Source organism: Macaca nemestrina, chromosome 17, assembly GCF_043159975.1.
Source record: "Macaca nemestrina isolate mMacNem1 chromosome 17, mMacNem.hap1, whole genome shotgun sequence".
Classification (NCBI taxonomy): Eukaryota; Metazoa; Chordata; class Mammalia; order Primates; family Cercopithecidae; genus Macaca; species Macaca nemestrina.
In genome coordinates, this window is record NC_092141.1 from 62,767,842 (window position 1) to 62,791,725 (window position 23,884).

A 23,884-nucleotide genomic window follows, 5' to 3' on the forward strand; every position below is an offset into this window, starting at 1 on the left:
AAATATACAAAAAAACCGTAGCCAAGCCGGGCGCAGTGGCTCACGCCTGTAATCCCAGCACTTTGGGAGGCCGAGGCGGGTGGACCACGAGGTCAGGAAATTGAGACCAGCCTGGCCAACATGGTAAAATCCCATCTCTACTAAAAATACAAAAACTAGCTGGGCGTGGTGGTAGATACCTGTAATCCCAGCTACTTGGGAGGCTGAGGCAGGAGAATGGCTTGAACCCAGGAGGCAGAGTTTGCAGTAAGCCAAGATCGTGCCACTGCACTCCAGCGTGGTGACAGAGCAAGACTCTGTCTCAAAACAAAACACAAAAACAAAAAACGTAGCTAGGCCTGGTGGCAAACGCCTGTAATCCTGGCTACTCAGGAGGCTGAGGCAGGAGAATTGGCTGAACCCAGGAGGCGGGGGTGACAGTGAGTTGAGATCGCGCCACTGCACTCCAGCCTGGACCACAAGAGTGAGAATCCATCTCAAAAACAACAACAAAACAAAACACAACACAAACCTTGCATAATTACTTGCTGATAATTTACCTAAGGTATTATTTACTAATCATCTTTGATGAGGCTTGAACCAGGTAGCCTCTGCTAGGGAGGGTGGGAAGGAAGAAGGCTCTGAGGTGATAACCAATGGATGGGGTAGTCTGTTTAATATTTACTTCAAAGTTAATATGGACAACTGAGCAGACACTGCTTGCATCCCTGGAAGGGACTGCATTAGGATTAATCTAGACCAGGTCTTTATGTAGAATAAATAGATGTAAAGTGGGGCCTTTGATTCCACAGGGCTCCCCAAGGGTGCTTCATGGAAAGGTAGAGATTTAAATTTAGTTTCCTGAGTTGGCTGTACTGCTCATCTCTACCAAAAGGATAGGGACCCTATTGCATTTATGTTTGTGTATCTCTAAGCTCTAGAGGCCTCTAATACAATTCTAGGTATTGAAATATTCCTTGAGATAAAGGGAATAAAAGCAGCCAACACATTAGTGTTTACTATGTACCATTATCTCATTTAATCTTTATAACTCTATAAAGTAGATACTGTTATCCCCATCTTACCAATGGAGAACTGAGAAAGGGGGGTTAATTGGCTGAGGTCATACAGGATAAATGGCATAGGTTTAACCTCAGGCAGTCTGACTTTTGAGCTTGTGTGTTTAACCATTACACTACTCCATCTTCACTCCTTCATAGTCAAGGTAAGGGCAATGAATGCTCTGCAGAGAGAAAGGACTTGGGTTGAATTTTATCCATCAAATTAACTAAGGCAACTCATTTACATTATGTCTTCCATGTTTCTTGAGGACAAGTGAAGCTCAGGATATTAAAATAATGGCTGTTAAAAAAGTATTAAATGGAGGTTATTAAATGAGTAAATAAATGAGTACTAAATAAAGGCATTAAAGAGTATTTAAAAATGTGAGGATGCCAAAAAGAAGTCCCTTCATTCAGCCTCAGGAGTAGTTCTAGGGTTCAAGGAAGTTAAGAATCACTGCTCCAAGTCAGGCTATTTCCACAGGAAAATGAGAAGTCTTCACAGCTTACTTTCTTTAATTACATCATAAAACAAAATTAGAACATACAGGAAACAATAATAGTTACATAACAGTTTACTTTATATATTTATATATAAAAAACTTTTTTTTTTTTTTTTTTTTTTTTTTTAGTCCAAAGATTTTTAAAGCAAAAGGAATCCTCTACTGCCACCTCGGTTTTTATTTATTTTAAATAACCCCCCTCCCCCGATCCTCAAGCGCCAAAAGTACTGGGTGGAAACAGTCACTTGGAGAGCTAATGGAACCTAGAGCTAAGTCACCCTGTAGGCAACCGTGTCGGCTCCAGAGATTGGTTAGCATTTGGAGCAGGCCTGGTGGAGAAACAAGCAAGCAGCAGCTCTCACACACTGCAGCACTCCAGGATAGGTCCTACGGCTTGGGAAGGAGGGGATCAGATCCTGCTGTCAACCACTTCTGCATTTTACCCCCCTCAGGGGAGTGAGTGGGGGTGGGGGGTGCAGGGATGAAACAGAGCCTGGTTTGAAGATAAAAATGTCTCCAACAGCACCATTTACCCATCCATCTCTGTCCCTGAGCAGAGTCTGACAGGCATGGGTAGTCCTCACAGTTCTCTGAGCTCTGCACAGGCCACATTATTCGGATCTGTGCTCTCAGGGTCACTGGAAGGTGGGCAAAGGTGAGCAGAGCAGCTGAGAAATGCACACAGCAGGTTACCTGGAAACAATTCCTGGGAGAAAAAAGGAGGAGGCCAGAGTAGGAAGCATCTGAAGGCCAAGTCATAAAGCAGGAATGGAGAAAAACAAAATTAAGAAATGCAAACTTAAGAAGGCCACTCTCCACTCTCCTCCTCTTGTCAAAGGGTGACAAATTAAGAAGTCACCCTTTGGAGTGGGTAGTGGAGCCACAGCATGGTGAGAAAGGATGTGAGTAGCTTCTGAAGAGCACGGTCTCATGGATCTTGTATATGTGCCAACACGCTATGAGAGTTAGAAGTTAGTTGTAATTTGGAAGTAGGGTGAGGAAGGGAGTGAGAAGAAATCAAAAGCTCATCCCTTCCTGCACTATTAGAAATTAATAGTCATCAGAGAAGCACAAATTATTCTTAAGGGAAGGAAAAAACTAATGTAAACCCAGGAAAGCAGCAGCAAAGGTTTCACTTATTAAAAATCTATTATATAGCACTAAGAAAATTATTTGTCCATAGGGGGAAAAAAGTAATTAATCAAATCATGCCAGTTAGAGACTTTTTCAAGTTAAGATTTTCTAAGACCTTAGGTTTTCATTCTCTAGTGCCATAAAAAAAGAAAAAAAAAAGAGTAGAATAATGACTTCAAGGGCTGGGAAGGTTTAGGTTAAGGTAAGAAACACATATGTGTGTGAGCAGCAAAGTAGTACAGATCTGAATTAATGAGATAATGGCAAGAGAAACTTAGTGAAGCAAAGTTTTTTCTTTTTCTTTTTTGTGAGATGGAGTCTCGCTCTGTTGCCCAGGCTGGAGTGCAGTGGCGTGATCTCGGCTCACTGCAATGTCCGCCTCCTGGGTTCAAGTGATTCTCTTGCCTCAGTCTCCCAAGCAGCTGAGATTTTGTATTTTCAGTAGAGACGGGGTTTCACCATATTGGCCAGGCTGTTCTCGAACTCCTGACACCTTGTGATCCTCCCACCTTGGCCTCCCAAAGTGCTGGGATTACAGGCGTGAGCCACTATGCCTGGCTGCAAAATTTTCTTCCAATTTAACAAAAAAGACATCACTTCAAAAATGATCCTTGGTTCTTGGGGCATGGCAGAAGAGAAAAGGTAAATGTATCTGGATACCTCTCTTCTCCCATCTCTTCCTAGGGTAAGGACTGTCATTTGCTGCTCATCTCTCCAGTCCTAGTACCAAAACCATGCCCAGATGCAGCTGGGGCGCACTTGTGGTTCCTTCGGTGGTGCCAAAACCCATCTGTTTGATTGGTTACGTGTGTAGAAAGTAGGAGACCTCTTTGCCAGTAAAAAGGGGTGGAGTTCATCAGAGAGGAAAGGAAAATGTACCCATGTGTGACGCAGCCATCTCTATGTATTCAGGACAGATGCTGTACCTGAGGCAAAGTATCCCAATTCTAGAGCTAATTATCTGCTTTATTTGAACCTCGTCTATCATTTTCCCATGCCGATTCTTCAAAATAAGACTATAAAACACAAAACAGAAAGGACTATTGATAGGATTTTGCTTGTTCATTGTTCTTCATAAAAGAGCAATAAACCACCCTGGCTGAGGAATTACTGAGACTCAACCTCTATAAACTGAACTTCACAAGCACTTATTTAAAAACATGAGGCAGAGATGGAAGAAGGGCATATGGACTTTCTCTTAACATCCCACAGGGGAGTTTGCCCTAATTCTTTCTCTTCTGAAAATTAACTCTCTTGGACTCCAAAGATCAACTCAGCTTCGCCTGAGAGGTTATGTACTGACCTTCCTAAAGATCAAAAGGTTTCAGAGACACTGAATTGATGCGTCTAATAAAAATAGATGCAACAGGTAGATGTGACCTGAGGGGGAAGCTACAGAAGCCCATCATGTAAGAAGCTCACTTGCCTCTTATGGTACTTTCAGGCAGGTAGAATGTTTATCCTGGGCCGGGCACAGTGGTTCAGGCCTGTAATCATAGCACGTTGGGAGGCTGAGGTGGGCAGATCACCTGAGGTTGGGAGTTCGAGACCAGCCTGAGCAACATGGTGAAACCCCGTCTCTACTAAAAGTACAAAATTAGCCGGGCGTGGTGGCACATGCCTGTAATCCCAGCTACTTGGCAGGCTAAGGGAGGATTATCGCTTGAACCCAAGAGGCGGAGGTTGCGGTGAGCTGAGATCTCACTATTGCACTCCACCCTGGGTAACGAGCAAAACTCCGCCTCAAAAAAAAAAAACAAAAAAAAAGTTTATCCCAAGTGAGAAGGCAAGGTTAGTAACCTAGTAACCTATGTTCTTTGCTGGAGAATCAAAATGTCAAAGTTAGGGCACTTGGATACAACCCAATTTTATTCCTAAACTACCTGGGCTAATTATACCCTACTGATACGGTTTTATACAGCTCTCTGTATCTTCCAATCATACATTAAAATTTATGATAGAAACTGGCCAGGCGCAGTGTAATCCCAGCACTTTGGGAGGCTGAGGCAGGTGGACCAGTTGAGGTCAGAAGTTCAAGACTAGCCTGGCCAACATGGCAAAACCCCATCTCTACGAAAAACACAAACATCAGCTGGGCGTGGTGGTGGGCACCTGTAATCCCAGCTTCTTGGGAGGCTGAGATAGAAGAATCACTTGAACCTGGGAGGCAGAGGTTGCAGTGAACCGAGATTGTGCCATGGCATTCCAGCCTGGGTGACAGAGTGAGACTCTATCTCAAAAAACAAACAAAAAAACCCCGATAGAAATAAAGGCAAGGAAAGGCTGGGACTCCATTTTTCCCCATTATCCTTTTAATGCTTTAGAATTCTTTGGTCCAATATCATTAAAGGGGAGAGAAGTTCTGTCTCAAGAACTCCAACCAAACATCCTACATTTCTTCTCAAACAGGACTTGGCTAATTCACAGTGCCTGGGTTTGAGGTGGCTAAAGATTCTAGGACTGGCAGGCAGATAGAGAGGCAATCTTTTTGTAAAATGATTCAGAGCGCAAACATACGATCGAAGAGAGTCTGTCAGCCAGAAGATACAACCAGGATAAAAGCCTACCCTTAAATCATATACATAAGGAGGAAAAAGGAAAAATAGAGCAATTTCCTTTAAACCCCTCCTCTCCCTGGTAGTGACTGGCATGAGCAGTCTGTGACTTTCAGCACAATAAACAGAAAACGGCCAAGGGTCAACCATGACCCATGAGTGCTCTTCTAACAACACAGTCACCTAAGGACATGATGACTAAACAAGCAGGCAGGAAGCCACTCTCTTCTTTACAGTGACACTCATACTTTCTAACAACTTCAAACCAAGACAGGTTTCATCACGTATTTTGTTTAGTCCCCCATGGCATTACTGGGCTATCAAACTAGTAACAATGCATTTTTTTTTTCTTTTTTTTTTTGAGACACAGTCTTGCTCTGTCACCCAGGCTGGAGTGCAGTGGCGCAATCTCGGCTCACTGCAACCTCCACCTCCCTGAGCCTCCTGAGTAGGTGGGATTACAGGCACCTGCCACCACACCTGGCTAGTTTTTGTATTTTTAGTAGATACAGCATTTCACCATCTCGGCCAGGCTGTTCTTGAACTCCTGACCTTGTGATCCACCCACCTCGGCCTCTCAAAGTGCTGGGATTACAGGCATAAGCCAACACGCCGGGCCGTAACAATGCATTTTATAAGGCAATTAGAAGAAATAAAAGAATGTCGCTACTGAAACATTATGGCTATATTAAATAACTCTGATAGTCTGGAAAGCCCAAAATAAAGCATCGTAAATTTACTAGGTTTCCCTATAAAATGTTTGATACAAGGGATATGTGAAACTTCTGACTTACATGTCTGCTAAATCAACTTAATGAATGTGGAAATCAAACTGGAAATTTGCAAAAGCTACTTAAGGAATACTTTTACCTTCAGTAAAGATAAGAGCAGAATAGGAGAAGAAAATATATATATATATATATATATATATTTTTTTTTTTTTTTGAGACGGAGTCTCGCGCTGTGTCATCCAGGCTGGAGTGCAGTGGCGCGATCTCGGCTCACTGCAAGCTCCGCCTCCCAGGTTCACGCCATTCTCCTGCCTCAGCCTCCGAGTAGCTGGGACTACAGGCGCCCGCCACCACGCCCGGCTAGTTTTTTTTTATATTTTTAGTAGAGACGGGGTTTCACCATGTTAGCCAGGATGGTCTCGATCTCCTGACCTCGTGATCCACCCGCCTCGGCCTCCCAAAGTGCTGGGATTACAGGCTTGAGCCACCGCGCCCAGCCGAAAATATTTTTTACACAAAGCACAATATGCTTTCGTATTCCAAATATTGGAAAAAGGGCTAAGGCCATATCCCTTTCTTCCTCATATCCAACAGTTTGCTTTTAAACTCAATTCAAATTCAGTATGCAAACACCAAAGACCACCCAGTGAAAAATGGCCTGAGCCACCTGACAGTTACTGAACTTAAGGCTGCCCATGAAAGCCCCTGGAGTAGGAGAAGGATTCAAAAAGGAAGCTAGACTGGAGACATCTGAGAGTAAATCAGCAGCATTATTGAGGGTGAGATGGAGGCTTTAAATAGAGGGAAAGGATGGGTGTGGGAAGGAAATGGTGGAAATCAGTGCAAAAATAAGCTGCAGTCAGCTCAGTGGGGCTGATGAAAAGGATGAAAAGACACTGATGTAGCAACTGATGCTGGAAGATGTAAGGTATGAGATTAGGGGAAAAGCTGCTTAGAAAAGAGATGATTTGGATGTTCAAGAACTTTCTCCAGAGACACTACAGTAATTCCTCCTTGCCCACCTGTAGGTTTATGGCAGTAGCTTTGAGGGTACCTTCTAACTTACCCCCAAATCTCTTCTCTCTGTTCACTCTGGTTTTTTTTTTTTTTTCATTAAAAAAGGCCTATTTTGGAGTGGCTATGAAGTTAAGACAAACAGATCAATTAGTTTTTCCTGTAAAGAATTTTTCCTACATTAAGCCTTACTGAATTTTGAAAAGTATCCCAGATGTTAAGAGAGGAAGCATTATGTTCAGATGTCAGGCTCCTTTCCACCTGACCAAAACTTACCATGCTCTGTGTTCTCAAAGTCCTACCATATTCATCAGCTGGTGTAGGCTGCAAATCAGCATAAGAAAACGTATTTCCTTCCAAGCCTGATGGGCCTGAAGTTTTCTTGAGAAAGGAACAAGGCTTCTGCCTGACAACATACAAGCCAGTGCTGCACACCCGAGTCTTCATTCTCTCTCACTTGACTCTGTCCTCGGCACAAACAGGCTGGAATTTGCTTTAATAGCAGGGATACCAGAGCAATTCCCCATGGACCTGCCTGTGGGTAAACCCTTTGAGTAGAGAAACAGCATTTCCAAGATCGTCATGAACTGATGAATAGGGTCTTTTAAACTTATCTTTTAAGTAAAGAAGTACCTTAAAAGCCTCAACTTAGGCAACTCAAATCCACACTCACCAATCAATCTGGGTTTTATGGTCAATTTGTACAGGCACTAAAACAACAACAAAACACCTTAAACTTTAAAGCAGATGGCTCCTAAATAGTTATCTCCTTTAGTTTTGTTTGAATGAGTAACCTAGACATCTGAATATTATCAACCACATCTGAAAGTATGTGTGCATGCACATATGTATTTGTACGTGTAGGGGTATAGCCAAGAAAGTGAGTTTCATGTCAAAAATTATATTCCTTATAAGGTAATCTGAAAGAGAATAAGGGGAAAGGGGAATGAATAAACAAGTAATTTGCACTTTTAAAGGGGCACAATCAAACAGGATTTAAAATAAATTTAATATGATAAATATTGATGGATAGTATAGACTTCTAAGACCCTTTCATCCAATTGCCTTCTAAATCAATGGATAAATCAGACTTTATTCTTATATATGCTGGTACAATCAGCAACTGCAGCATTAAAACAAGCCTCTTAAGCTGGGTACAGTGGCACACCCCTGTAGTCCCAGCTACTTGGGAGGCTGAGGTGGGAGGAAGGCTTGAGCCCAGGAGTTTGATTCCAGGCTGGGCAAGATAGCAAGACCCCATCTCTAAAAAATAAAATAAAATAAATAAATAAATTAAATAAATAAAACAAGTCTTTTAATAGTCTGGATCACATAGAATATTAATATTATGATGGACTGAACATTCATGTCTTAAAGGACCTCCCCTCAAAATCACCCTACTAAAAATCACACTGGGTTTCTAATCTTGGGGTTTAGAAATTTACTTCTCATGCTTTAAAAACTCATTTTACTTCCTTTATCCTCTGATTTTTTTGGGGGACAGAGGGTGCTGCTTCTTGGACTCTGAGTCCTGGACACTAAATTCCTCCCTCAGTTCTAGTGCCCAGGCTGAGCAGAGACACTAAATCCCCTACTACTTCCTCTCAGTGTTCTCTTTCAGCTGCCTCAATGCTTCACCTGGCTATATTCATACTTCACTCAGAAGTCTGGAGCAAGGCTGGGCATGGCAGCTCACGCCTGTAGTCCCAGCACTTTGGGAGGCTGAGGCAGGTGGATCATTTGAGGTCAGGAGTTCAAGACCAGGCTGGCCAACATGTGAAACCCCATCTCTACTAAAAATACAAAAATTAGCCAGGCAGTAGTGGCACGCGCTTGTAATCCCAGCTACTCGGGAGGCTGAGGCAGGAGAATTGCTTGAGCCTGGGAGGTGGAGGTTGCGGTGAGCCGAGATTGCGCCACTGCACTCCATTCTGGGCAAGAGTGAGAACCCATCTCAAAAAAAAAAAAAAAAAAAGACTGAGGCAGAAAAGAGAGATGACTGACAGGTTATGGGAAGGTTCTGGCCCTTTGGGGTGCCAACACTAGATATGAATCCATTAACACTGACATACAATTGACCAGCTGTTATACAGCCATTCTTGTATCCCTGAAAAGCAGAAATGGGGGAAAAGAGAGAAACAGACAGCTCCTCTAGTGGCATTCCTGTTAAAACAGCCTCATAGGTCAGAGATGCCACTGATCACTCCTAGATTTCAGTAAATATATAATAACATTAATCATTAATGTATGAACTTGGGTGGTAGGGACTTTCAGGCTCTGTTTTGTGATTTATCATTTCCACTCTTTCCTAATAATACATCTCTTTCTTTCCTTTAAAGTTGGTGGAGTCTGACAGAAGGAAAAATGTATAGGGGGAATACTGGGGATACCATGCAAATTATCATATATCAGAAGATAAAATAGAAACCAAAAGGCAGCATCTGTTTTCATCAAAATAGTCAATTTCTTCTCATAACTTTTCTTGCTTTCATTATAGTTTCCTTTCAGATTGGCAAAGATTCAGGCAGGGTCCCCTAATGGTAAAATTTAGAATTAAAAAAATATTTATTGATAATATATTTTTAAAAAATGTTTGGTAATCCCAACTAATCATTCAAAATGCAAACTGTAAACACGACAACAGCAAAAGGGTAACAATTGAGTGAGTAAGCAGACTGAACAGGTGACAGACTGAGCAAGAGTGTGGGGGGGGAGCAACAGAGAACGGAAGACAGGTGCACAAGTGTGCTACAGACAGTGACAATTTGAGTGTGTAAGAATTACATTTGGACCACAGTGATTTCAATGCAACCATTTAGGAAACCTCTGGGCCAAATACTAAAACACAGGAGGAATGGATGAGCCTTCTTTGTGAGCATGCTCAGCATGTTGGTATGGAAACAAGGAAGCATAGAAGCTCTGTAGTCACAATGAATGTCTACCATTTCTAAGATGTGAAGAAATTTTCTTTCTGGTCCCTGGGTACATCATATATTGTCTTTCCATGCTTTTCTTGACCCCGGAGGACAGCAGATGCTGTTCCAAAATCCCCAAAGAAACCCCTAGACATAAATTTAAAAACCACAGTAGCATTAATGCTGGGTTTGCTGAAATGCCCCTCCCTCTATCTTGGCCTATGATTTTCTTCTGGGCACCTCAAAAGGAATGGTTAAATTTTACCAATCTACTTGATAAAGCCATCACAAACTTTAGTCCCATGGTCACAAAGCTAGAGTGGATGGGGGTAAGGTTGTGTATGTGTATGTATGTGTGGCTCTGGGGATCTGGACACTGCCCTCCCTCACTTTGTAACCCTTGCCCAGAACACTGGGGTCGCTTCCACTGGAGAGACTCCACGGTAGCTCTAGAAGTGTCATTAAATACTCAGTTCGCCAAGGTTGACCACCTCCATTGTCATAGGATGATGCAGCATCTGCAGAAGCGCTGTCTGCTGCCCCCTACTGATGGGGGTGGAGTGACAGGTGCGAAGTAGGCGTGGACTTTAATATTGGGTAAATGGGTCTGAAACAAGACAGAAACATTAAACGTTTAAGAGAGAGGGCTTAAACAGAAAGAGCAATGTTGCTTCTCAGAAAAACTACCGAGGGGCTCAATGCACATGAAACCAGGGCAAAGGCTGAGCATCAGTCAGGATGTTAGAGGGCCTGGGTTCTACTTTGTTCCATCCTAGGTTGTTCTAAATGACCAGAACAACTCATATAACTTTGGTACCTGTTTGTGTAATAATAAAACTGAGGGCTGGGCGTGGTGGCTCATGCCTGTAATCCCAGCACTTTGGGAAGCTGAGGTGGGTGGATCACGAGGTCGGGAGATCAAGACCATCCAGGCTAACATGGTGAAACCCCGTCTCTACTAAAAACACAAAAAAATTAGCCAGGCGTGGTGGCCGATGCCTGTAGTCCCAGCTACCCAGAAGGCTGAGACAGGAGAATGGCATGAACCTGGGAGGCGAAGCTTGCAGTGAGTGGAGATCATGCCACTGCGCTCCAGCCTGGGTGACAAAGCGAGACTCTGTCTAAAAAAAAAAAAAAACGGAGGAAAGACATCATATTAATTTCTTATCTTCTCCAAAAAAGGATTTCCAGTTGGATTTTCACAGCTGAAAGAAGCTACATTGAGTTTTTGGTTGTGTTTTTTTTTTTTTTTTTTTTTAGACGGAGTCTCACTCTATTGCCCAGCCAGGCTGGAGTGCAGTGGTGCGATCTTGGCTCACTGAAACCTCCACATCCCAGGCTCAAGCGATTCTCCTGCCTCTGAGTAGCTGGGATTACAGGTGCACACCACCACGCCAGGCTAATTTTTGTATTTTCAGTAGAGATGGGGTTTCACCATGTTGGCCAGGCTGATCTCGAACTCCTGACCTCAAGTGGTCTGCCCAAGGATTGGGAGATGGAAGAGATTCCTGACAGCCAGGCAGTCTAGGAACACTAATACAAGTAGGCACGTAAGAGGCTCTGGTTGACCTGTGGCTCTTGCTCTCTTTGGTGAAGAAAAAAAATGGTTGTAAGGCCTCCCCCAGTGCAATTATGCTCACAGTCCTCTATGTCTGAAGAGGGAAAGAGGAACTGAGGCCACTTGGAACTCAAGATGAGGTTTGGTACTCTTTTATTTGCTCAAGGCCATATGGCCAACATGGATTTTTTTAGAGGTTGGTATTTTTTTTGAGATGGAGTTTCATCTTGTTGACCAGGCTGGAGTGCAATGGTGCGATCTCGGCTCACTGCAACCTCTGCCTCCTGGTTCAAGCGATTCTCCTGCCTCAGCCTCCTAAGCAGCTGGGATTACAGGCACCTGCCACCAAGCTCAGCTAATTTTTGTATTTTTAGTAGAGATGGGGTTTTGCCATGTTGACCAGGCTGGTCTCGAACTCCTGACCTCAGGTGATCCTCCTGCCTCAGCTTCCCAAAGTGCTGGGATTATAGGTGTGAGCCACCGCGACTGGCCTAGAGGTTGGTATTAAGGGCCTGAATAAGCACACTGTCTTTCCTACAGCAGGTGTGAAGCAGATATTCCAATAAACATCTGTTGAGCAGAACAATCTAACACACAGATTCATCCGGCTTTTTAAAACTTCTTTTTCGGCTGGGCACGGTGCCTCACGCTTGTAATCCCAGCATTTTGGGAGGCTGAGGTGGGCGGATCATGAGGTCAGGAGATTGAGACCATCCTGGGAAACAAACATAGCAAGACCTTGTCTCTACAAAATAGTTTTTTAAGGGTGGGCATGGTGGCTCACACCTATAATCCCAGTACTTTGGAAGGCCAAGGCAGGCAGATTGCTTGAGCTCAGGAGTTTGAAACCAGCCTGGTCAACATGGTAAAATGCTGTCTCTACCAAAAATACAAAAAATCAGGCTGGCATGATGGCATGCACCTGTAGTCTCAGCTGTTGGGAGGCTGGGATGGCAGGATGGCTTGAGGCTGGGAGACAGAGGTTGCAGTGAGCCAAGATCGAGCTACTGCACTCCAGCCTGGGTGACAGAGGAGACCCTGTCTTAAAAAATGAAAAAAAAACTCACAAGTTTTTCATAAAATTAGCTAGGTGTGGTGGTGTGTGCCTGTAGTCCTAGCTACTGGGCAGGCTGAGGTGGGAGGATCATTTAAGCCCAGGAGTTCGAGGCTGCAGTGTGCCAAGAAGGTGCCACTGCACTCCTGCCTGGGCAACAGAGTGAGATCCCATCTCTTAAAAGAAAGACAGAAAAGGTAAAAATCTATGTCTACTTTACTTGTTGTCTTAAAAAATATGAATCCCAGGAAAAGGGCTTAATGTGAAACACAATTACAAATTAAATCCTTAAATCTCATTTAACTAAACACTTTCTCTGTTATTCCTTTCTTTCCTTCAGAACAAAAATGTGGCATGTGCTTTTTTTTTTCTTTCTTCAATCTGAGAATGTTATTAATCCCTAGACATTATTAGAGAGAGACTGCTGGGAGGAGACCTACTTTTCTTCTCTTCAGTGTGTCTTTTCCTCCTAAATTTCCATCTCTGGAGCCAGAGGGAAAAACTATCCATCCTTAGGTTTGCACTTTTTTTTTCCCCTTGTTAAATGTTAAAGTAAATATAAAAATCATAGGAACCTAAATTTGAAAAAAGAAAAAAAGAAAAGAGAGGAAAGTGCTGAGAACACTAGAGCTGGAGAGTTATGTAGCCATTTTTACCCTGAGTCTCTTGATTCCAGCCCGTGTGATTTGCTGGCAGTCATAGAGTTCTATCCGCTCAAGGCTGTGACAGCTCTTCAAGTGCTCCAGGGATGCATCTGTGATTAGTGGGCAGTTGTCCAGCTCAATCACCTCCAGCTGGTCATGGGCACAGGCCCCGTTCCCCAGGTGACGAATTCCATCATCTGTGATCAGCTCACAGTGCGATAGACTCTGCAGCCAAACAGAGCAAGGAAGGATGTTGAAATATCTTCTGGCATTCCTCTAGCCAGAGGCTTGTGTAAATTGGAAAGGAAACATTTTGGTTTGATTTTGATGAATATGGAGCTGACACTAGATCCAAGTGGTGAAATTAAAAAAACTGGAGATAGTGGGGTTATGCTTTTGGCAATCAGTGATTGATATTTTGATGTGTGATTCTAAATATATTTTATAAATTCATGTAATGACTATGAACTAGTTCATAAACAGACTAAGACAGCCTTAAAAATTACCCCTTCTGCAAATTAACACTTTTCTTCTCTACAGGGATAAATGGGAATCAAGCTTTTCATGCACACAGTTTTCTGGAATTTGAACTAAATATTGAATATCTGGTTCAGAAACATGCCCCAACAATTAATTAGCTGAAGATTTTTACAGCTGTCAGGTGTGATCATCTCATCACATCATCTCTTCATCAATATTTATTAAATCCCTGATCCTGGGAAACTCAGAAACCTTGACCCAATTTTGGATAGTACTGTGCCACCGAACACCAAAAATGAGCCTGGATACAGAACAGTCACCCAGAATGCCTTCCTCTAATGTCACTGAAAGTAGGAGCAGAACTCCCTTTAGTAAAGCTTTGATTGGTTCTTAAGACCAATAACATTAAGACCAGTAACATTTGATCTTAAGGTGAAGCAAATTGTATTTTGGGCCATCTCATCCCCTGGATCTCTAGAATTTAAACATCATTCAGGTTGGAGTATAAGTTATCTGCAAAAGAGAACTCGTAGGTTCCAAGGCAGTTTTCAGTCTTCAAGCATTGATATAGAAAGCATTTAATTTTTTCAGTTTTTTTTTTTTTTTTTTTTTTTTGAGACGGAGTCTCGCTCTGTCACCCAGGCTGGAGTGCAGTGGCGCAATCTCGGCTCACTGCAAGCTCCGCCTCCTGGGTTTACGCCATTCTCCTGCCTCAGCCTCCCGAGTAGCTGGGACTACAGGCGCTCGCCACCTCGCCTGGCTAGTTTTTTGTATTTTTTTTAGTAGAGACGGGGTTTCACCGTGTTAGCCAGGATGGTCTCGATCTCCTGACCTCGTGATCCGCCCGTCTCGGCCTCCCAAAGTGCTGGGATTACAGGCTTGAGCCACCGCGCCCGGCCAACTTTTTCAGTTCTTATCTGTTTCCTACTTCACTCAGGTACTCCTTTGGTTCTCAGTAAGCTGGCAATTTGGAGAAGCATCCTTTCCTAAAATGGTAGCCAGACACTAAGAGCCACGTTCTTGAACTGTAGCACTGGCTTTTGATTAAACCCAGTAAACACATAAAATTTTCAAAGTCAAACTCACCAATACTTGAAGTCGAGGACAGTGTATAGAAAGTTGGATTAATGTGCTATCTGTTATCTGAAAGAAATACACATGTTGATTTCAGGTATTATCCAAATACAATCCTGAGTCATACCTGATTCTTGTTTTTCCTTTTAGTCTTGCTCTGTTGCCCAAGCTAAAGTGCAGTGGGGTGCAATTATAGCTCACTGCAGCCTACAACTCCTGGGCTCAAACAATCTTCCCACCTCAGCCCCCTGGGTAGCTGGACCAACAGGTACAAGCCTCCAGGCCTAATTTTTTTTTTTTTTTTGAGACAGAGTCTCGCTTAGTCGCCCAGGCTGGAGTGCAGTGGCGCGATCTCGGCTCACTGCAAGCTCCGCCTCCCGGGTTCACGCCATTCTCCTGCCTCAGCCTCCCGAGTAGCTGGGACTACAGGCGCCCGCCGCCTCGCCCAGCTAATTTTTTGCATTTTTAGTAGAGACGGGGTTTCACAGTGTTAGCCAGGATGGTCTCGATCTCCTGACCTTGTGATCCGCCCGCCTCGGCCTCCCAAAGTGCTGGGATTACAGGCGTGAGCCACCGCGCCCGGCCCAGGCCTAATTTTTTAAATTACTTTTTTTTTTTTTTTTTTGTAGAGACAGGGTTTCCCTATGTTGCCCAGGCTGCTCTTGAATTCCTGAGCTCAAGCAATCCTCCCACCTCAACCTCCCGAAGCTCTACAGGCCACCATGTGCGATCACAGCTCACTGCAGCCTCAACCTCCCAGGCTCAGGCTATCTTCCGGCTTCAGCCTCCTGAATGGCTGGGACTACAGTTGCGCACCACCATGCCCAAGACATTTAAAACTTTTTCTTGGGCAGAAACAGAGTCTTGTTATGTTACCCAGACTGGTCTTCAACTTTTGGGCTCAAGCAATCCTCCTGCCGCGCCTCACAAAGTGTTGAGATCACAGGTGTGAGCCACTGTACACAGCAGCCCCTACCTCATTTTTTTTTTTTTTTTTGAGACAGTCTCTGTCGCCCAGGCTGGAGTACAGTGGCGTGATCTCGGCTCACTGCAACCTCCACCTCCCGGGTTCAAGTGATTCTCGTGCCTCAGTCTCCCGAGTGGCTGAGATCACAGGCTAGATTTTTTTAATTTTTTGAGATGGAGTCTCGCTCTGTTGTCCAGGCTGGAGTGTGGTGGCACAAGCTTGGCTTACTGCAACCTCCACCTCCTGGGTTCAAGCGATTCTCCTGCCTCAGCCTCCCAAGTAGCTGGGATTACAGGCATGTGCTACCATGCCCAGCTAATTTTTGAATTTTTAGTAGAGACGGGGTTTCACCATGTTGGCCAGGCTGATCTCGAACTCCTGACTTCAGCTGATTCACCTACGTTGGCCTCCCAAAGTGCTAGGACTACAGGCGTGAGCTACCATGCCTGGCATATTTTTAGTAGAGATGGGGGTTTGCCACGTTGGCCAGGCTGGTCTCGAACTCCTGGCCTCAGGTAATACACCCGCCTAGGCCTCCCAACGTGCTGGGATTACAGGAGTGATCCACCATGCCCAGCCCCCATACCTCATTCTTGACTCCATTTCTAGTCCAGACATTTTAATAATCAATCATCAAATAACAGAATCTTTCGGTTTAAATCGCATCGGCTACCTGAACCTGTTCTATGAGAATCCACTCAGGCTACATTTGAACACATCTAGTCATCTCTAGTCTTCATCTTTAGACAGCTCTATTCAAAATCTGTTTTATTTTTTAAATGAATCAAAATCTGTCCCCTTGGTAGCTAGTTGTGGTGGCTTGTGCCTATAGTCCCACCTGCTAGGGAGGCTGAGGCAGGAGGACTGCTTGAGGTTAAAATTCAAGACCAGTCTGAGCAGGGCCAGACATGGTAGTTCACGCATATAATCAATCCCAGCACTTTGGGAGGCTGAGGCCGGTGGATCACCCGAGGTCAGGAGTTTGAGACCAGCCTGGACAACATGTTGAAACCCTGTCTCTACTAAAATACAAAAACTAGCTGGGCATGGTGGCGGGCACCTATAATCCTAGCTACTTGGGAGGCTGAGGCAGGAGAATTGCTTGAACCTGGGAAGTGGAGGTTGCAGTGAGCCAAGACTGAGCCACTGCACTCCAGCCTGGGTGACAGAGTGAAACTCTGTCCTCCCCACCCCACGCTGCAAAAAACAAAACAAAACAAAACAGTCTGAGCGATAACAGCAAGAAAAAAAACAGTCTGAGCGATAACAGCAAGACCCTGTCTCTAAAAAAATCTGTCCCCCAGAACGTCTACTTGCTGGACTTTGTTCTATCTCCTTAGAATCATCAGAGTAAGGAATCAGAAGATAGTGCTCTATGAAAAAAATTAATGTTGGAACATTCTAAAATTTTTAATAAAGCATGCCACTACTCAGTATTGATAACTTGGGTTATTTTCCCAAGGGTGGCAGCCAGGCACTGCTGGAATCTGGGTTAACTATGAACATTCAGGTAGGAAGAACAGTTTTCATGGTTATGTTAGGACTGAAAGTAAATCAGCACTTCTTTTCAAATTCTTCTCCAACTCTGAGTTTATTATTTTCTAGTACACATAGCTTCACAGGGGCTAAAAAATGGTAGAGAAAGGGGTTGGGCAAGCAGGCAGGCATGTCCGTTCAGAAGGAATAACACTGGAAGGACATAGAGGACACTCAGGCGTGTATAAGATAAACGGATGTGAACAAGTTTTAGTTTAGTAAGAACTAATAGCTGTTAAGCAGTGCCTATAAAACATGTAATTTTTTAGAAAGTGGCTTTTACGGCCGGGCATGGTGGCTCACGCCTGTAATCCCCACACTTTGGGAGGCCGAGGCAGGCGGATCACGAGGTCAGGAGATCGAGACCATCCTGGCTAACATGGTGAAACCCTGTCTCTACTAAAAATGCGAAAAATTAGCCAGGCGTGGGGGCGGGTGCCTGTAGTCCCAGCTACTCGGGAGGCTGAGGCAGGAGAACGGCATGAACCCAGGAGGCGGAGCTGGCAGTGAGCTGAGATAGCGCCACTGCACTCTAGCTGGGGTGACAGAACGAGACTCCGTCTCAAAAAAAAAAAAAAAAAAAGAAAGTGGCTTTTACGGTTACTGACATATCCTCCCTTTATTTTTACCATTAAAAAATTAATTGCTCTTTCTTTTATAGAGTCCCATCTTGGAAGTTTTTCCTTGGTCAATTAATAATCTCAAAGTTCTTAAAATTGTGTTAATGTGGCTCACGCCTGTAATCCCAGCACTCTGGGAGGCCAAGGCAAGTGGATCACCTGAGGTCAGGAGTTCGAAACCAGTCTGGCCAACACAGTCAAATCCTGCCTCTACTAAGAATACAAAAAATTAGCCGGGCATGGTGGCACATGCCTGTAATCCCAGCTACTTGGGAGGCTGAGGCAGGAGAATTGCTTGAATCTGGGAGGTGGAGATTGCACTGAGCTGAGATCGTGCCATTGCACTCCAGCCTGGGCAACAAGAGTGAAACTTCATCTCAAAAAAAAAATAATAATAATTAAAAAATATAAACTGTTAATCAGGAGATCAGTTTGGCTTAAAGGCAGAGTTCCATGCAGAGTTAGGTCTCTAGGGCTAATGATGCCAGGGATCTAGGATACAGCAAAGCTAAAGAAAGGCAGTGCTGGCCGGGCGCGGTGGCTCAAGCCTGTAATCCCAGCACTTTGGGAGGCTGAGACGGGCAGATCACGAGGTCAGGAGATCAAGACCATCCTGGCTAACACGGTGAAACCCCGTCTCTACTAAAATAAAAAAAAAAAAATTAGCCGGGCGAGGCGGCGGGCGCCTGTACTCCCAGCTACTCGGGAGGCTGAGGCAGGAGAATGGCGTGAACCTGGGAGGCGGGGCTTGCAGTGAGCTGAGATCCAGCCACTGCACTCCAGCCTGGGCGACAGAGCCAGACTCCGTCTCAAAAAAAAAAAAAAGAAGAAAGGCAGTGCTATATAGATCAATGTGATGGGGCTTTAATTATTTCCTAGTATCATAACTCTACAGGTCTAAGGAAATATTTTTAACAGCTTTATGGCCTGAATGCTTGGGCCTCCTTTCTCTCTAGTGGCAACCTGATTGATGACATATATTTCCACAGTTCTGTAACACGTACCATGAGCACCTCTGCCTGGAAGATACCTTATTTAATGGAGAATCTGCAATGCTGTCAGGCACTACAGTATCCTACATTAGGGTAGGGAATTGGACATTCTGATGTTGTGTATTATCTAAGTGTCTAATGTACTTCTGAATTAAAATCTATAATCTTACCTGAACACACTCTTCCAGGTCCATCTTTTCAAGTTCATGGCAATTCTACAAAATACAAAACCAAACATTACAGTACAAACATTTAAAACATGAGAAACATTTAAGGCCAGAAAACTAAGAGGTAATATTAAATACACTGATAAATTCTTTGGTGTTTCAGAGCTAGTGTGATGCTAATTTTTTTTTCTTTCTATTGAGACAAGGTCCCACTCTGTCACCCAGGCTGGAGTGCAGTGGGTGTGATCATGGCTCACTGCAGGTTCTGACTCCCTGGGTTCAGGTGATTCTCCCACCTCAGCCTCCCAAGTAGCTGGGACTATAGGAATGTGCCACCACATCTGGCTAATTTTTGTATTTCTTTTTCTTTTTTTTTTTGAGACGGAATTTCGCTCGTTGCCCAGGCCAGAGTGCAATGGCATGATCTCGGCTCACTACAACCTCCGCCTCCCGGATTCAAGCGATTCTCCTGCCTCAGCCTCCCGAGTAGCTGGGATTACAGGCACACGCCACCATCCCTGGCTAATTTTGTATTTTTAGTAAAGTCAGGGTTTCTCCACGTTGGTCGGGCTGGTCTCGAACTCCTGACCTCAGGTGATCCACCTGCCTTGGCCTCCCAAAGTGCTGCGATTACAGGCGTGAGCCACCGTGCCCGGACTTTTGTATTTCTTATTGAGATGAAATTTCGCTGTGTTGCCCAGGCTGGGCTCAAACTGGGCTCAAGTGATCTGCTTGCCTTGACCTTCCAAAATGTTGGGATTACAGGCGTAAGCCACTGCACCCAAGCTATGTCCTCCTTTAGTCATGCCATGTGCTGGCCCCCACCTAATTAGTATTCTATCGATCTGCCTAAAAGCAAACAACCATCCCCTTGTCCCATAACACTGGTCAAAGTCAGTATAATTTTAAATACTACCATATAGTAATTTGTAAACCCATCCAAGTATTAAAATATTCAGGAGAATACAGAAAATCTACTAAAACCTTTCCATTTAAAACCAGACATGTAGTTTCTTTCAATATTACTTCCTTTTTTTTTTTTTTTTTTTTTTGAGATGGAGTCTCGCTCTGCTGCCCAGGCTGGAGTGCAGTGGCCGGATCTCAGCTCACTGCAAGCTCCGCCTCCCGGGTTTACGCCATTCTCCTGCCTCAGCCTCCTGACTAGCTGGGACTACAGGCGCCCGCCACCTCGCCCGGCTCATTTTTTGTATTTTTAGTAGAGACGGGGTTTCACCGTGTTAGCCAGGATGGTCTCGATCACCTGACCTCGTGATCCGCCCGTCTCGGCCTCCCAAAATGCTGGGATTACAGGCTTGAGCCACCGCGCCCGGCCCCCATATTACTTTCATTCACTAGTCATATACCAAATAACCAATAAGTTTTTTCACAAAGTACCAAGAAGCACCTGCTTAATGTAGTATGTTATGAAATTGTGGAGAATCAAGTCTCATGGATGGGTGCAGCCGCTCATGTCTGTAATCCCAGCACTTTGGGAGGCCAAGGTGAGCGGATCACTTGAGGTCTGGAGTTGAAGACCAGCCTGGCCAACATGTTGAAACCCTGTCTCTACTAAAAATACAAAAATTAGCTGGATGTGGTGGTGCATGCTTGTGATCCCAGCTACTCAGGAGGCTGAGGCAGGAGAAATGCTTGAACCCGGGAGGTGGAGGTTGCAGTGAGCCGAGATCGTGTCACTGCACCCCAGCCTGGGTGACAGAATGAGACCCCATCTCAAAAAGTTAAAAAAAATTTTTTTAAAAAGTATCATGAAGGGGTTTAATATTCTCCCATGCATGTGTGCATTTCTAGAGCAGTTTGTATTTTTTCTGGTATCAGCAGGTCTGTAGCTGTAGCATGAAACCCTGTCTCACACACCCAATTCTGCTAACATTTCACATTTCCCTTGCTGCTTGTTCTTCTGAAATAAAAAGTCCTAACAAAACCTATGGAAACAAACCTATGTAACCAAAAGAAAATACTTACCCTGGCTAGAGTGGTAAAGCCCACATCTGTTAATTGAGAACATCTTGCCACTTCCAATATTCTGTTAAAAAAAAAAAAAAACACACACACACAACACACACACACACACATACAGTGAAAGTCAAGCTCTTAGTCCCTGAAAACTGAGTTTACTAAAACAGTAAGATTTACAAAAACAATCTCCTATTCTCTAAGGACTTTATAATACAGAATGACATTAACAACTAAGCAAGTCTGTATACAGATCTTGCCATTCATTTTCATGCAGTCATCATAAAGTGGTCCTGTAAATATCACATTTCAGGGTGACGCAATCAATGAACACAGAAGAATATAACTGAAGCTTGTAGTTAATACCAAAATGCATGAAATGCATTAAAAGCCTTCTTCATGGCATACTGCTTACCCCCAGAGGGCAGCCTGCTCCTAGAAAACAAAGGAAATGGAGATACTCTATTTCAGTTAATCACTTGCTGAAATGAATTATTTTCTTTCCTGTTTTAGAAGTAGATTCACTTAGATTTAAATTGCTTTAAAAAAATGTGACAGGCTGGGCATGGTGGCTCATGCCTATAATCCTAACACTTTGGGAGGCCGAGGCAGGTGGATCACCTGAGGTCAGGAGTTCGAGACCAGCCTGGTCAACATGGTGAAACCCCATCTCTACTAAAAATACAAAAATTAGCTAGGTGTGGAGGCACCCGCCTGTAGTCCCAGCTACTCGGGAGGCTGAGGCAGGAGAATCGCTTGAATCCTGGAGGCCGAGGTTGCAGTGAGCCAAGATCCTGCCACTGCACTCCAGCCTGGGTGACAGAGCGAGACTCCGACTCAAAAAAAAAAAAAAAAAAAGTGACAAAGGGGCTGCTTAATTACAGGTCTGTCCCAAATATGAAATTCTAGACTTGTGAAAGCTTCTTGCTTTCTCCTACAGGCTCCCAGGGAGGCCCAGTAGACAGGGAAGCTGAGCTGGCAGCCATTCACCTCTTATTAAGCAACTGTTAAACTCCAACCTAAATACCAACCACAGGATTGGGGAATCAAAAGTAGCTCTCTTCTGTGAAAAGTTGGGTGACCTTCGTATAATGGTAACAATGAACATGTTTGTTTATAAAACTCTCACTACTGAAGCTGAAAAAAATTAAAGTATAGGAAATAATTATCAACCAAAAATCAATGAGAAATGGATGACAGGGTGCTGTGGCTCACACCTATAATCCCAGCACTTCAGGAGGCTGAGGCAGGAGGATCACTTGAGCTCAGAAGTTCAAGACCAGCCTGGGCAACATACCAAGACTTCATCTGTATTAAAAAAATTTAAAATTTCTGGCCAGGCACGGTGGCTCACGCCTGTAATCCCTGCACTTTGGGAGGCCGAGGCAGGTGGATCACTTGAGGTCAGGAGTTCGAGACCAGCCTCGCCAACATGGTGAAACCCTGTCTCTACTAAAAATATAAAAAATTAGCCAGGTATGGTGGTGGGCACCTGTAGTCCCAGGTATTTGAGAGGTTGAGGCAGGACAATCATTTGAACCCAAAAGGCGGAGTTTGCAGTGAGCTGAGGTCATGCCACTGCACTCCAGCCTGGCAACAGAGCAAAACTCCATCTAAAAAAAAAAAAAAAAAAAAAAATCAATTTTTTTTTTTTTTTTTTTAAATTCCAAGAGATGGCCAGATGTGGTGACTCATGCCTGTAATCCCAGAACTTTGGGAGGGCAGATCATCTGAGGCCAGGAGTTTAAGACCACCCTGGCCAACACAGCAAAACCCAATCTCTACCAAAAATACCAAAAAAATTAGCCAGGCATGATAGTGCATGCCTGTAATCCTGGCTACTCTGGAGGCTGAGGCATGGAAATTGCTTGAACCTGGGAGGAGGAGGTTACAGTGAGCCAAGATCATGCCACTGCACTCCAGCCTGGGCAACAGAGCCAAACTCTGTCTCAAAAAAAAGAAAGAAAGAAAGAAAGAAATGAATGCTACCTAATGGGAAAACATGATCTGACTGGAACATAACTTTTGATTTTCACGGTTGAGAGCTTTTCCATTCTAACAATGTAATGAACTGTACAGGAAGTTGGAGCTGAAGACTCCTCTCTCTAAAGTCGAAAAGGATAATGTGTAAGATTTTCAGAGAGGTTTGATTACCTCCCTAGCTCCTGAGGAATACTCTAGGCTTTTGATATTACTAATTTTGACCAACAGGTCTATGTTCTCTTAAGAAATTTTGATATTGTAGGCAAAAGTTTTTTTTTTTTTTTTTTTTAAGACAGAGTCTCTCTCACTCTGCCACCCAGGCTGGGAGTGCAGTGGTGCAATCTCAGTTCACTGCAACCTCCGCCACCCGGGTTCAGGCAGTTCTCCTGTCTCAGCCTCCCGAGTAGCTGAGATTACAGGAGTGGGCCACCACACCTGTAATTTTTGTATTTTTAGTAGAGACCAGGTTTCACCACGTTGACCAGGCTGGTCTCAAACTCCTGACCTCAGGTGATCCACCCGCCTCAGTTTCCCAAAGTGCTGGGATTACAGGCGGGAGCCACTGCGCCTGGCCACAAAAGTTCTTTCAACAATTATGGTTAGGCCAGGTAATCATCAGAAAAAAATTTCTGAAAGTTTTATAGCTTTACAATGATTTTTTTTTTTTTTTTTACCGAGACGGAGTCTTGCTCTGTTGCCCAGGCTGGAGTGCAGTGGCCGGATTTCAGCTCACTGTAAGCTCTGCCTCCTGGGTTTACACCATTCTCCTGCCTCAGTCTCCCGAGTAGCTGGGACTATAGGCACCCGCCACCTCGCCCGGCTAGTTTTTTAGTAGAGATGGGGTTTCACCATGTTCGCCAGGATGGTCTCGATCTCCTGACCTCATGATCCGCCTGTCTCGGCCTCCCAAAGTGTTGAGATTACAGGCTTAAGCCACCGCGCC

The 23,884-nt window shown here is 44.2% G+C and overlaps 1 protein-coding gene across 4 annotated transcripts in view; it reads right to left on the reverse strand.

The window, feature by feature from the left end:
• Nucleotides 1-855: 855 nt before the first annotated feature.
• LOC105472254 (F-box and leucine rich repeat protein 20) overlaps nucleotides 856-23,884 on the reverse strand; it is a 162,288-nt gene continuing 139,259 nt past the window's right edge. For all 4 annotated transcript variants that reach the window (XM_011725329.3, XM_011725326.3, XM_011725327.3 and 1 more), the window contains 5 exons: nucleotides 20,968-21,028; nucleotides 18,988-19,032; nucleotides 14,715-14,771; nucleotides 13,161-13,373; nucleotides 856-10,499 (listed from right to left, as the gene is read on the reverse strand). In XM_011725329.3, coding sequence (XP_011723631.1) covers nucleotides 10,392-10,499; nucleotides 13,161-13,373; nucleotides 14,715-14,771; nucleotides 18,988-19,032; nucleotides 20,968-21,028 — 484 coding nt within the window. In that variant the 3' untranslated portion in view covers nucleotides 856-10,391. The remainder of the gene's footprint in view (nucleotides 10,500-13,160; nucleotides 13,374-14,714; nucleotides 14,772-18,987; nucleotides 19,033-20,967; nucleotides 21,029-23,884) is intronic.